Genomic DNA, 12,961 nt, shown 5'->3' with positions numbered 1-12,961 from the left:
ATCACTAATGGACGCTAAATGTCCTCTGTGGACGCAGAGTCAAGACAAAAAGCTTTACATCTCTTATGGACAAAATGTTCCCATGTAGAACATCAGAAGAAATGGACACAATGTTCCTGTCTGGACCCTCAAAGTGGACACACACACACACGCACGCGCGCACGTCCACACACACATACAAGGACATTTGTCTTCCAGTGGTCCCGGCCTGTCCTGCTAATCCACCGCTATGTGCTTGAAGAACAGGAACTGGGCAGACATGTGAAAACAACACGGCCTGGAATCAGGAAGAGGCCCTGGCTTTCATAACACACACACACACACACACACACACACACACACACACACACACACAAACACACACACACATCATCGCTCTGTGCTCCAGCAAGGACCAAGCCACAAATTGAATTCCCATTTTTCATTTTATCCTCAAACGCCATTCCAAATAATTATTCAACCGGAGACGCCTCCCTCTCTGGGAATGGTCCAGCTGAAGTAACGACTCTCGCACGTGGCGATAAAGACTCCTCTCCTCCTGCGTCTCTGTCACGCCATGTCTCATTTATAAGTTAACAGCAGGCTGAATTTAAGGTAGAAAATTATCATTATCATTATGATTACAGCCCCACCATCAGGCTGAGCTGTGACGTCATCTTAACGTGTTCTTCCTCTACTTAATAATGGATGAGAACAAACTGCAACCTTAACAAGGAAAAGGGTTCGTTTGAATGTTTGGAATGCTTCAGTCAGCAGGTTTATCAAGACGCCGTGACGATTCTGACCTCTGATTCATCACAGCCGGAATGTTCTGCTTATCCTTCTGACAACGTGAAAGCTTCCCACTCAGAGACATAACAAGGAAACTCTGCTTCCTGAGGCGGCGAGCAACGAGCAACGAGCAGCAGCAGCAGCAGCGCCTGTCTGTCCTCTTTACTCCAGCATCTGTCAAGCACTGAATCTGCACTCACTGCAGAGGAGGAAGACACCTCGCATCACCATCATCATCATCGTCGTCTAAGACTTTAAACCCCAAAACCTGACAAATTAAACATCGCCTCTTCTTCTTCTCACAGTCCCAAACCCAGAGAACGAGGGTCTCCTCCTGGACATGAGGATGTTAGACGAAGACCAATGGAGGCCTGCGTCTGAAGACTCTAAACTGGGTCGTATACTCACTGAAAGCAGCGATGGCCAGGACGATGGTGACCACGATGGACACCCAGGACACCCACAGGGCCTTCTTCCTGTAGCTCTGCGCCTCGTGGGGCTTCAGTCGCATGCTGCTCTCCAGAAGACCTGCAGACACACAACACACACCTCAGAACACACAAACAGAACCTCAACTATGATCCAGGAAACTCTGAAACATACAAACATGGGGTTTCCTTTACCATCTGTTGGCTTCTATCTGTTCTCACTCTAGAACCAGAAACAGAACACTCTACAGGCTCAACCACCAATGATCTCAGTCCTTCCATGGAAATCTCAAAAGGAATATTTGTACTTAAGTGTATAAATGACAAAGTTAAACAAATAAACTGGGTTTGTTTTTGCTTTGGACCAACTCCCAGCAGCAGCATCAGCCTGCTTATCGCCTCCGTGTGTTCTCACTCTCCCCCAGAGGCATAAATCATCCAATACCGTATAGTAATCTGATCTGAGCTGTCTTATATTCGCCTCAGGCAGCAGAACAGTGAGGAGAAAAGGTTTCCATTTTACACACTGAGGCGTTTTGCATTACGCACAGCTTTGTGCGCCCCTGTCCGCGGGGTTCCCCAGCGCTCTCCTGGGCCAAACTCACCTTTGTCCTCTATGCTGTCAGTGATCTTCATCTGCTGGTCCATCTTTAGTCCTTGTCCCTGAGGTTCTGTGCTGGGTTGCTGTTGTTGCTGAGAATGGGGTTCCGCCGGTTCGCACAGCCCGTTCGCCGCCGCTGCTGCTGCTGCTGCTGCTGCTGCTGTTGCTGCTGTTGTTGCTGCCGCCGCCGTGGAGTTCACTACCGCCGGGTCCGGGTCGGCCGTGGGTTCTGGCGGTGTGGAGTCCGTCATGTTCCCGGTGATTCCAACGAGGCACTCCAGAAATGTCCCACCTGGGTGAGAAGTGCGAGCTGACAGCGAGAAGGAGGAGGGAGGAGGGAGGAGGGAAGGAGAGACCCGGTGGAGCGGCAGGTCCAGATGCGTCAAAGCGCGCACTGGCAGTGAAAACACCACCGGAAATAAGGACGAATGAACTTCAAAACAAATCTTATATATGTTCGCTTTGACAATCGATACTTGAGTGTGGGCAAATAGATTACATGATGGGCGAATATCCTGTTTGGTTTGATTTCGTCTGCGCGTGAGTCTTGGCACCATTGTGACGTCAGAGATGGATTCAGTTTGATCAGATTGTCGGTTAGAATTTCCACTTCACATTTTATCCCATTTTAACTGCAATCCAGTATTTATTTTACATCTGTTCCCGTTATTATTGTGCTGAAAAAGCTGCAACCAACTGTCAGACACACATACACACACACACACACACACACACACACACACACACACACACACACACACACACACACACACACTCGGGGCACCTGTTCAACAAGTTGAAACCCGCTTTAATTGAAGGTTTTATTTTGAAAGTACCATCCGGTATGCTATGTCTCTACTGTGAGCGTCTTGACAAAGCTTGGGTGCCTCTGTGTGGAAACAGCAATAGAAAAACATTGGTGCTTGGCTCGAAGTGTCGAGGTGGTGAGACTGCAGCACCTGGACTCTAATTACTGGAGACACAGAGCACACACATCTGTCCCGGGAGGTCCAGATGTGTCTCACGGGTCAATCAGTAAGACAAATCATTCAACCCAACCAAGCTGCTATAGTACAAATAAACTGATTTTACTACAATAGACTCTGATACCAAATAAGGTCCAAGGTCTCTTCTTGTCCTCTTGGACAGAACTCGGTTGTTTGTGTTCAACTGATCAAGAATATCAGAGGGAGGAGGGGGGCCGCACGCGTGGAGATCACATGCTGATATACACGACACGTGGATGTCTGTTATGACTCTTATGTACTCTTATCTATACATGCTGCCGCTTTGTGACATCATGACAGTGACCAAAGTTTGTCTCCATAGTTTCATTCTGACGCTGCAGCCATAATATATATATATATAAATTAAATTATAACTTTTAGTTTATTAATTAAAAGTTATAATTTTTTTTAACGGGGACAAATCTGAAATCCCACTAAGCCCCAATATACAAAAGAAATAAATGTTAGTTAACTCTACTATATTAAAGATGGACCGTTTAGTAAAGTTTAAATGTGGCATCATCGTAACCTTGTTTACTGCTTGACATCATCGACCCTTGGCTCGATAGACCGTCTCAAGTAGCTTCAGAGTATGATACAAAACAGAAACACTGGAAGCGACACAGTTTGACTTTGACTTTGTAATTCGTGTTCCCTGGTGAAACAATCTAAAGGAGCGTCACCTAGTCTCGCTGTTTGCCAGGATACATCTGTGCTGAGGAGGACACATGTTAGACGGTGTGATGTTTATTTTCCTTATTTCTTTGCATGTATGTATTCTAATATAATCTTTATCTTAATTGTATTATTATAATCAAGTGGGGTTTCATCTTCCATCTTATTCTATATTAACTATGGCACTATATCCCTGTTTCTATGTTCATTCTATGTCTATTCTTTACTCGGTGCATGTAATTACTTCATTGTAAAGCACTTTGACCTGGACTTCTTGTAATGAAGGGTGCCATACAAATAAATGTTATTATTATTGTTTTTATTGGTATAATTACCTATCATTAGTTTGATTACCTTGACTTAAGTTTTGACACATGTTTGCGTAGGTAGCCTCGCTGCATTCCATTGTGTTGCCAAGCCTTCAGTTTACATCATGTGGGTGTTTTCAAACCCTGTCATCTGATTTGATTTATGAATTTCGATCTTTGCTGTCATCCAGTGGTTGAAATGGGGTAATGCAGGTCAGGGGAGGCTCCACCATGTGGCGCTTTGTTGTAAATGCATGTTTATGCCAATTTACAGTAGAAATGTTTTGACATCTGCACTGCTCTGTTAATTTATTTTTATGTACTTTATTATGTTAAGAAAGATAAAGGAAAGAAAGAAGAAAGAACTCGATCCCAAAAATCATTATATTGCTATGTTGTTCAGAGACAGAAAAATATAGAGAAACGGGGGGGAAAAAAAACACAATATCTCAAAAGTGTACAACATGAGCAACAGTTTATCAAAATGTTGACGGGGGGGGGAGTAAAATTACAAAACCAATGATAAAACAATTAAATTAAATGAAAATACTAATCAGTTATTTGAGTTTAGTTAAGTGTGTTTTATTTGCACCACCGGCCACTGGAGGCGCTGTTACTAAAGACGCAGCCCGACATGTCCTTCCGCTGCCCCTTCCCTCCTCCCGCAACTGACTTTTTCTTGTGGGGCCGCGGTGAGAGCATAATGGCGATGCACCGGGGATCCTCGAAATGGCTCTTCACCCGGGAACAACTGGACAATACGCCGTCTCGCCGCGGCGGAGTTGAGGCCGACAGGGAGCTTTCTTACCGGCAGCAGGCCGCCAACTTAATCCAAGACATGGGCCAGAGACTGAACGTGTATCCTTTGGTGGAAAAAAGACGCAGGGGTTAGCATGTGTCGGGGGTTAGCATGGGGTAGCCTGGGGAGGCCGCGGCGGCGAGGCTATCGCTGTTAGCACGGAGGCTACTTGCAGTTATAAATGTCTGTCTTTCTTTTTTCTAACACCCGAAACCGCTACGGAAATGCCCGTAAACGCACACGGAGTACTGGCGACGCGGGCGGCCGCCGCCCGGAGCAAACGGCCGCGAGGCCTGCTAGCACACCGGCTAATGCTACGTGTCTGCTAACGGCCGAAGCTGCCTCTATTGTTAGCTCAGAGGCTTATTTGTGCTCCAGTTTTACAGACACCGAAGATGTTGAGGCGTTATACTCGGTTTAGGGTGTACATTTAACTTCCGGGCCGGGTTTCAGCCCAGTTTTATCTTGTAACATGTACGATTTGCCGGTTATCTCTCCTCTTTAGTGTGCTAGTGTGCCATGGTGTCTCCTCGCTCGCGGGCCGATCTGTGTGTCCTTCTTCTTCGTCTTCTTTTGTTGTTCCTTAACTTCTCTCTCTCCAGCTCTCAACTCATCATCAACACCGCTATAGTCTACATGCACAGGTTTTATATGATCCACTCCTTCACCAAGTTCCATAGAAACGTAAGTATCGTTCTTGGTATTGATCCGGGCGCCGCAGTTTGTAGCCTTTTAAGCCAGACTGAGTCATCTCTGTGTGTGTGTGTAGATCATCTCCCAGACCACCTTGTTCCTGGCAGCCAAAGTAGAGGAGCAGCCCAGGAAGCTGGAGCACGTCATCAAAGTGGCCCACGCGTGTATTAACCCTCAAGATCCTCCTCTAGATACCAAGAGCAACGTGAGTACATGATGATGAAGAGGCTGTACAGAGGCCAAAGGAGCACGGAAAACACCCAAACACACACACGCACTAACACACAGGCCGCTGACGTTCCCTGGCAGCTGCTGTTACAAGTGTAGTGCGACACACACACACCCCTCTGCCAAGGCCGAACATTTCCCTCTACCTCCTTTATTTGCCATAAGAGGCATTAGTTGAGCTTTAATGTGACATCATCAGTATGATAGTGCTCAGCTGTTCTGGGTGTAGATACATGAACTATCCCTGCCTGGACACACACACACACACCTCCCGCCCAGGTTGCTTTCTGGTGTCGACATGACATCATGGAGTGTCTGATCATTATTATTGACGAATCAGCGTTTATTAGCACATCTTTAAGTTATTTATTGATGTATTTCAGGCATTCCACCAGCAAGCTCACGAACTCGTGACGCTGGAAACAGTAGTGCTGCAAACGCTGGGTAAGTGCTTCTGCTCCCACAGGGTCAAGACCACACGCTCCAGGTCCCCCAGTCTGACGGGGCCGCTCTCTCTCCGTCTCTCCCGTGCTGTAATGTCGTGACGATTCACATCCGTGTGTGTGTGTAAGCGATCTGTGTCTGACCCGGCGTGAATGCGGTTCCAGGCCGTAGCTTCATCGCGTGCAGATTGTTCCCTCCTGCCGTTCCTGGGCGGGAGCGTCTCCACTGATGAATTTGAGCGGTTGAACACTTAAATGTGTCGCTCTGCCGTCGCAAATAAAGAAATTAACAATCTGCTCACCTCCGCCCCCACCCTCCACGTGGGGTCCAGGGCGGCGGCGCTGATCTGAGCTCAGCGAGGTCATACAGCCACAAACTGACCGGTTCAGGAATCAGATCAGCGGCGGAACAAATCTGATGGCGTTCATATGAGTGAAAAACAAGCTCGGCCTGCGTCGTGAGCGTAGCTTGGCGGCGTTGTTGCGCGTATGAAGCGTGAAGTCAACATGTGTAACACGTGACCCTGCAGAAGTGTCTGAACGTCTCCATTCCATCTTCCAGGTTTTGAAATAACAGTTGATCATCCGCACACAGATGTGGTGAAGTGTTCCCAGCTAGTGAGAGGTACAGACCCTTCACCTCTACTTCCTGTTTACACACAACACACAACACCCACACGCACCCACAACAGCTCATGTTTGCAATTGAACTCTTTCCTGAGTATCCAGTGGTAATTGGATGTTTGTTTGTGTGTTTTGTCTCTACAGCGAGCAAGGATTTGGCACAGACTTCCTATTTCATGGCTACCAACAGGTTATTATCCTGTTCCATTCTTGCACTGTGATGGCGCACTATAGCTTCCTGTCCTGCAGGGACGCCCCTGTCCCGTGTCCAACGCCCTGCCTGCAGCCCCGCCTCCCCCGGCCGGGCTGCAGGGTGTGTGCGGTGTAAAGTACCGGGGCTCTGTGTTGGCACGAGGGGGCCGGTCCTCAGTGTGAAGTGTAGTGCTGCCGTTTGCCTCTCAGCTCGCTCGGTAGTGCACATGTCTAAACACACACTTGGTAGCCTGAATATAAATTGGCGCTAAAGATTGAAGGGTGTAAACTTATGTTGTGCTGGTGAGTATCGTCACAGTTCATCCATGTTTGACCTTTAGAGTTTAACTGTCAGGAGCCAGAGTTGATTCTTATTCTGTGGTGGATTTTCCTGCTTTTTTGTTTTTATTAGCAGCACAACACCGTGTGTGTGTGTGTGACGTTTGGCTGAAATGTTGAGTAGCTTTAGGGAAGACGAGCAGCTGTGTGTGTGTGTGTGTGTGTAGCAATGGCCACCATTGATCCTTAAATCCAGAAATGTGTTTAACACCATCACAATCTAGCTGGGCCTTACGTGACCTGTGTGTGTGTGTGTGCGCTCACTGCTCTGTGACCTCGTACAGTGAAATGATCCAAGTGTAGTTTAAGTGGGTTGGAGGATTCTGCAGATGTTTGGCTCAGCAGCTCCTCAGCACAGAGCCATGAACCCACACAGAGCATTCAGGGGTACAGAGAGTGTGTATGATTGTGTGTGTGTTAGTGAGATCAGAACGTCTTTAGGAGTGTGACATGTTCTTTCGGGACCATTTTGGACTTGTGGGCGAAGTCGAGCGTTGGCAGGAACCATTTAGTTCTGATTGAGGCGTAGTCGGGCCGGGCGTCTCGCTCCCTATCTAATATGAAAGTGTGAAGGTAAATGCTGCTGTGTTGTGCTGTGAGGTCATAGGTCATGTGTGTGTAACTCTGTGCTCTGCTCTTTGTGTGTGTCGTCTCCTGCAGCCTGCACCTCACCACCTTCTGCCTGCAGCACCGACCCACCGTCGTCGCCTGCGTCTGCATCCACCTGGCGTGTAAGTGGTCCAACTGGGAGATCCCCGTGTCCACGGACGCCAAACACTGGTGGGAGTATGTGGACAACACGGTGACTCTGCAGCTGCTGGACGGTACGAAGCCATGCCCCCAAGCCCGCTGTCGCCATAGCGCCGCTTAAAGGCGTTGAGGTCTGACAGGTTTTTGCTTTTGTCTTTTTTCCCCAGAGCTGACCCACGAGTTCCTTCAGATCCTGGAGAAGACGCCCAGCAGGCTGAAGAGGATACGCAACTGGAGGGTAAATGTGAGCCATGCGCCATTTTGGAGCAAATTCAGCCGAGAAAGTTCTGGAATGTGTCGGTGAGACGTTTGTTTGTGTTTCAGGCCATCCAAGCTGCTAAGAAACCAAAGAGCGAGGGCTCCACGGTGGACAGTGCCTTCCAGGGGACGTCCTCGTCCTCTTCCTCCCTAGACAGCCTTTCCGGTGTCACCGGCTCCTTCTTCCCCTCTACGTCGGACTCGTCAGAGATGCCCTCCCTCAACGCCATCGGCGCCTCGTTCGACTCCTACCAGGCGCTGAGCGATCACTCCAAGGCATGCGGCTACGACCAGTTCCCCTCCCAGCCCCCGCAGACGGACTTCACGCTGGTAAAACTCGAACACAAAGCTGCCGGCGGGTCGAGTAGCAAAAACCAGCAGCAGCTCGCCGCCAACCCGCCTGCTTTTGCACGGCCGCAGAAAGTCTTGACTCTGGAAAAGTACAGAGAGAAACACGCGGCGGAGCTGGCGCTGCAGAACGGCCGTGGAGAGGAGCCGGGCGTGGACATGTACGCGGCCCCTCCCCCGCTCCCCACGCACCACCACAAGAAACGCTCACAGCCGCAGCAGAGCGGCGAGGGCCGCAGGGAGAAGTCCAGCTCTAAAAAGTCCCGCCTGCAGCCTTCGTTTGCCGAAAACGGCACCGCCAGCAGCGAGGAGCTCAAGATGCGAATCAAATTTTCATCTGAGCGTCACGGCGGCTCGGAGCAGGGCGCCGCTCTGCCCGCTAAAGACAAACACAAAGAGCACACGGGCCACCGCCACCCCAAACACGGCCACTCGCACCCGTACGCCCTCAGCGGCAACGGCAGGGGCACGCTAGACGCCGCCGCCTTGTCCCTTAGGGCGCCCGGCGGCCACGACGGCGGCTCGTCCGGCTCGTCTCGGAAGAGGCCGCACCCGGACGGCACCCACCACCACTCCGGCAAGAGCGGGCGGAGCTCTAAGGCCGCCATCGGCTCCTCCCACTTTGCGACAGAAGGCGGCCAGAGGCTGATGATGGAGCGACACGCCCACAACGGCACCAACGGCGTGCTGAGCAACGGGCAGCACACCGACTACAAAGACACTTTTGACATGCTGGACTCTTTACTAAGTGCCCAAGGAATGAACTTGTAACCCCGATGGTCCCGAATGTCGTCTAGGGTCAAAACTTAGGAATTAAGAATGTTCAATAGAATTTAAAAAGTTAAAAAAAAAAGAAGAATTTATTTCTCTTTAAGTTATCTGAATTCTGCTCGACCTTCAGTCGTGTCGACACGCTGAGTCTGGATGGTTAAGATGTCAAACATGTAAAATTATGCATTTTAGTCGTGCACACGCTTGGAACGGAAACAAAAAGCTGTCGACGTGATTGGAGAAACGAGTTTACCAGTTATTTTAACGCGAGCGATCATTCTGATTTTATCTATGTGCATGTTTGCGGTCACAAAGGGAAGAAGAAGAGGCCGGCTGTTTGCAGCAGCTGGGGACGGTTTACAGCGCGTTGACATTAATGTATGTACATTTTTGTATGTTGAGACGTTTTATTCCACTAAAAAAAAAATCTCAGGTCTTGAACTTTTTTGATATACGAAAGAATCTTCCTCCCGCTCTGGGTTCGTTCCCCCGTATCCGTGGAGACACGCTCATCCGTCTGGCGGCGGAGATTCAGTATCTTGTCCTAGGAAAACACGGTCTGCTTATTTTTCCGAGTGCATCAGAACGCAAACGTGAGTCGGACTCGTCTGGGGCGACACAGGAAGTTTACGTTCCATCTGCTGTGACAGTGCATCAGAATATAACGGGCTCCGACCCCACAGGCCTTGTGAATTGTACCTTGTCGATCTCTGCTACTACTCAGTATGATTAAATGTCTTAATATGAGAAAATGAAGATCTCTAAACTAAGATGATAAGTGTATATATGGGGACTGTAATCCAGATTAAACCAGGCTTGTTGCTTCAGTCCCCACCTTCCTGCGTTCAGTGTATCATGGGATCTAAAAGCAGACTCTGTATTTAAGAACATATCCTCAATTTGTGTATTGGGAGCCCGAATAAAAGTGTAAAAGTGACTTTTACACATCAAAGCTGCTCTCCTCTCATGTCTTTGATATGAACTCACACTTCTGTCACATGTGGGGATCGCATTTGTTTTCACTTCTCGTAGCTTGTCCATGTGGGACACCGGTGTCCCTGCTGTAAAACTGTAGATTACGGCAGAGAACCCGAAAACTGCCCACATTTTGGAATGAACGCAAGGAATAATGGAGTGCGACACTAAAGCTACTTCGCTTTTATGTTACTTGGATGTAGATGATTTGGTTTGAGGCACAAAAGGACGTCGACCTAAATCCTCTCCCTGTATTGTGTTATAAAAGTATCAGAAGGTTGCTCTGGTTTCTGTGGTGATGTGATTGTGACATAATGATGTAATTCCCATGAAAGAGGCGCAGCTGCAGTGAGGAATGAAGCGATGCCACGACGGCTCCACTTTGGGTTTCAAAGTCACACGTCAGGAATTACAATCTCGCTTTCTTCCATAAACCACACAAGGGTTTCAAGGTTGAAGCGGCTCCTTCCTCCTCCTCCTCGAACAATACGGCATAAATGGCTCATTTGTGGGTGGAACATAAATCCAGTTCCTGATAATTAAGCAGCGCCCTCTGAGCAGACGCAGCACTTTCACCCAGTATTACCTTCTAATTTTAGTGAGAGAGACAATGGGGAAATTCAGTGGGAGGACGTCGGTGAAAACTCAACCATCTGGACGTTCTGGCCCGCTGGTGGGAGGGTGATGATTTATTTTCAGCCGGATGAATGCGAGACGCCCACTGCTCCCAAATCCGCTAAGATACCACAGCGACCAGATCCAGAATTAAGAGCCATCTGAAGGAGAACGCAGTCCAAGAGCTCCAATTAGAACACACACCCACACACACTAATAACCGCACAATGGGACGGTTAAGGGTTGATTAGGCTGCACATACAGTATGAATATAAAGGATTAAGATGAAGACGTTTTATTTGATCTCAAGTCCTCCATCCAGGCCACAAGAGTCATCACTCCCACTTATTATGTTTCCATTTGTCCTCGTTCTTCACTGAAATGCAGCAGAAACCGTCTTCATGCAGGCGCACGCCTCTGCTGTACAACCTCGCCGCCACTAGATGGCAGTGTGACCTTTGGGCTTTTTGACGCATCGACAGGGGCGATCAGCAAACCCAAACATCCTGCATCATTCTCTTTGTGTTCTTAAAGAGGGATTTTTTTTTCTTTTTTGGGAGGCGAAAAGCAAACAAGACGCAGCGGCGGACGAACAACCTTGAAAAAAAAGGACACAAGGCGACCGCCGAGCTGCACGCCGGAGCCGACCGTTCTAATTAACAGATTGAGAGCCGACGGACGACGACGGCGGGCTCAGGGACGCGGCTAATTCGATCAAAAAGGGGGCCTTTGTGGAGCAGCATGTGGTGCACTTATGTCTATACGACGCCTTAATGCAAATGATGCCCAGGAAATTGTGCGGGAAAGTGGCATAATTATAAGCCGTTGAAAGTCTATTGTCATTCCAGTCTGAGAGGTCTCTCTTGAAAAATCAGGAGCTGATGGAAGCCGGAGTAAGTACCTGAGATAGAGCCTGAGGGGGGGAAGTGACTGGGCCGCCATTATGCCGCGCCGCTGCAATTATACCCGGAGATTGGCAGGAGCATAAATTAGCCTCTGCCTGGGCGGAGAGAGCGAGGGGGCGAGCGACGGTTCAGCTCAGGTGTGCGGCTCGCTCTCTTAAAGCAGCTGGAGAAAACAAGACCTTATTTCATTTCATCGTTCCCCCCCCCACCCCCTTTCTCCGTCCTCCTCTGTAATTACCCAACTCCCCCTCCTCATCCTCCTCTTCCTCGCTGGCCCCGCGCTTTATTGGCCCCGCCCCCCTCCCCCCCCCCCATGCGCACATGCCAACATCTCGCGGGCCTCCATCCACGCCGCAGATCCGTGTTTGCGGCACGAGCACCAGCTGTCGTCCTCTTTTTCCTTTTCTTTCTTTTTTTCTTTGTCAGAAAAAAAAGAAAAAAGAGACACGGCAGCGAGGAGGAAACAGTTGACGCGAAATGTCTTCCTTCCCCCTGCTCGTCCTCTCGCTCGTCCTCTCGCTCATCAATAATTCACCGCCGTCGACATTTGAACTAATTATGGCGCGGCGACGGCCCTATTTGAGCAGGGTCCTGTCACATGAAAGCAGCTGGGGCCTCGCTGTCAGCACAGGCAGGAGACAGCGGCGCAGGCTGGGGCCATTAAAAACTAACACACACACACACACACACATGCACACACACATGCATAAACATGATGTGCTACAGTAGCTCACACACACACTCACACTCACACACTCTCACACCGATGCACCTGTGTGGGTTGTTGGGCCTCCTCATCCGGGCCGCTCCGGTTTTAATTATCCCGCCGCTGAAGTGTTTTCCTTCTCTATTGTCTGAGGGCCGATGATAACGGCTCGGGCAGAGATGGAGGCTCTCCGCTGGTTTGTTTCATTAGGGAGCATAATGACCCGGCAATCACAACACCACCAAAACACACACACACACACACACACACACACACACACACCAGCGTAATTATTTCCCTCCCTGTACTTCACTTCACACTCGCACCGCCGCTCACACTGAACTGAACACACCGCCATAATAAACACAAATAACATTAAGCACTCACTCACACCGTCTTTGTAGCTTCATTTTAAAACAAACTTATATTATTTTCTGACACTACCAAACTATTTCTTGGGAGTATTTGTTTCTTTACTTGATTGTTTATATTTTTGTAATTTTTTCCAAAAAAAATTTCTGCTAC

At 49.0% G+C, this 12,961-nt stretch overlaps 3 protein-coding genes across 3 annotated transcripts in view; 2 read left to right on the top strand and 1 right to left on the bottom strand.

Moving 5' to 3' along the window:
- Nucleotides 1-2,257, bottom strand: part of LOC143002347 (transmembrane protein 163a) — a 13,510-nt gene extending 11,253 nt beyond the window's left edge. Inside the window, exons 1-2 of the mRNA XM_076152403.1 lie at nucleotides 1,805-2,257; nucleotides 1,180-1,299 (exon numbers count right to left, since the gene is read on the bottom strand). Coding sequence (XP_076008518.1) covers nucleotides 1,180-1,299; nucleotides 1,805-2,051 — 367 coding nt within the window. The 5' untranslated portion in view covers nucleotides 2,052-2,257. The remainder of the gene's footprint in view (nucleotides 1-1,179; nucleotides 1,300-1,804) is intronic.
- Nucleotides 2,258-4,435: 2,178 nt separating this feature from the next.
- On the top strand, nucleotides 4,436-6,853 carry ccnt2b (cyclin T2b). The gene is made up of 6 exons (XM_076152455.1): nucleotides 4,436-4,648; nucleotides 5,192-5,273; nucleotides 5,359-5,487; nucleotides 5,894-5,954; nucleotides 6,516-6,578; nucleotides 6,722-6,853. Exons 1-6 carry the CDS (start codon nucleotides 4,494-4,496, stop codon nucleotides 6,796-6,798), a joined length of 567 nt encoding a protein of 188 aa, XP_076008570.1. The 5' UTR covers nucleotides 4,436-4,493; the 3' UTR covers nucleotides 6,799-6,853.
- An 85-nt stretch (nucleotides 6,854-6,938) lies between these two features.
- LOC143002378 (cyclin-T2-like) lies at nucleotides 6,939-10,191 on the top strand. The gene is made up of 4 exons (XM_076152454.1): nucleotides 6,939-7,072; nucleotides 7,769-7,932; nucleotides 8,026-8,102; nucleotides 8,183-10,191. The coding sequence occupies exons 1-4, from the start codon at nucleotides 7,062-7,064 to the stop codon at nucleotides 9,233-9,235; spliced, it is 1,305 nt and encodes a 434-aa protein (XP_076008569.1). The 5' UTR covers nucleotides 6,939-7,061; the 3' UTR covers nucleotides 9,236-10,191.
- Nucleotides 10,192-12,961: the final 2,770 nt, after the last annotated feature.

The sequence above is a fragment of the Genypterus blacodes genome, unplaced genomic scaffold (assembly GCF_046128005.1).
Source record: "Genypterus blacodes isolate CSIRO-AG114 ecotype Tasmania unplaced genomic scaffold, CSIRO-AGI_Gbla_v1 ptg000056l_1, whole genome shotgun sequence".
In the NCBI taxonomy this organism is placed as follows: domain Eukaryota; kingdom Metazoa; phylum Chordata; class Actinopteri; order Ophidiiformes; family Ophidiidae; genus Genypterus; species Genypterus blacodes.
The sequence above is the reverse complement of the archived record's forward strand: the minus strand, read 5'-3'. Positions and strand labels throughout refer to the sequence as shown.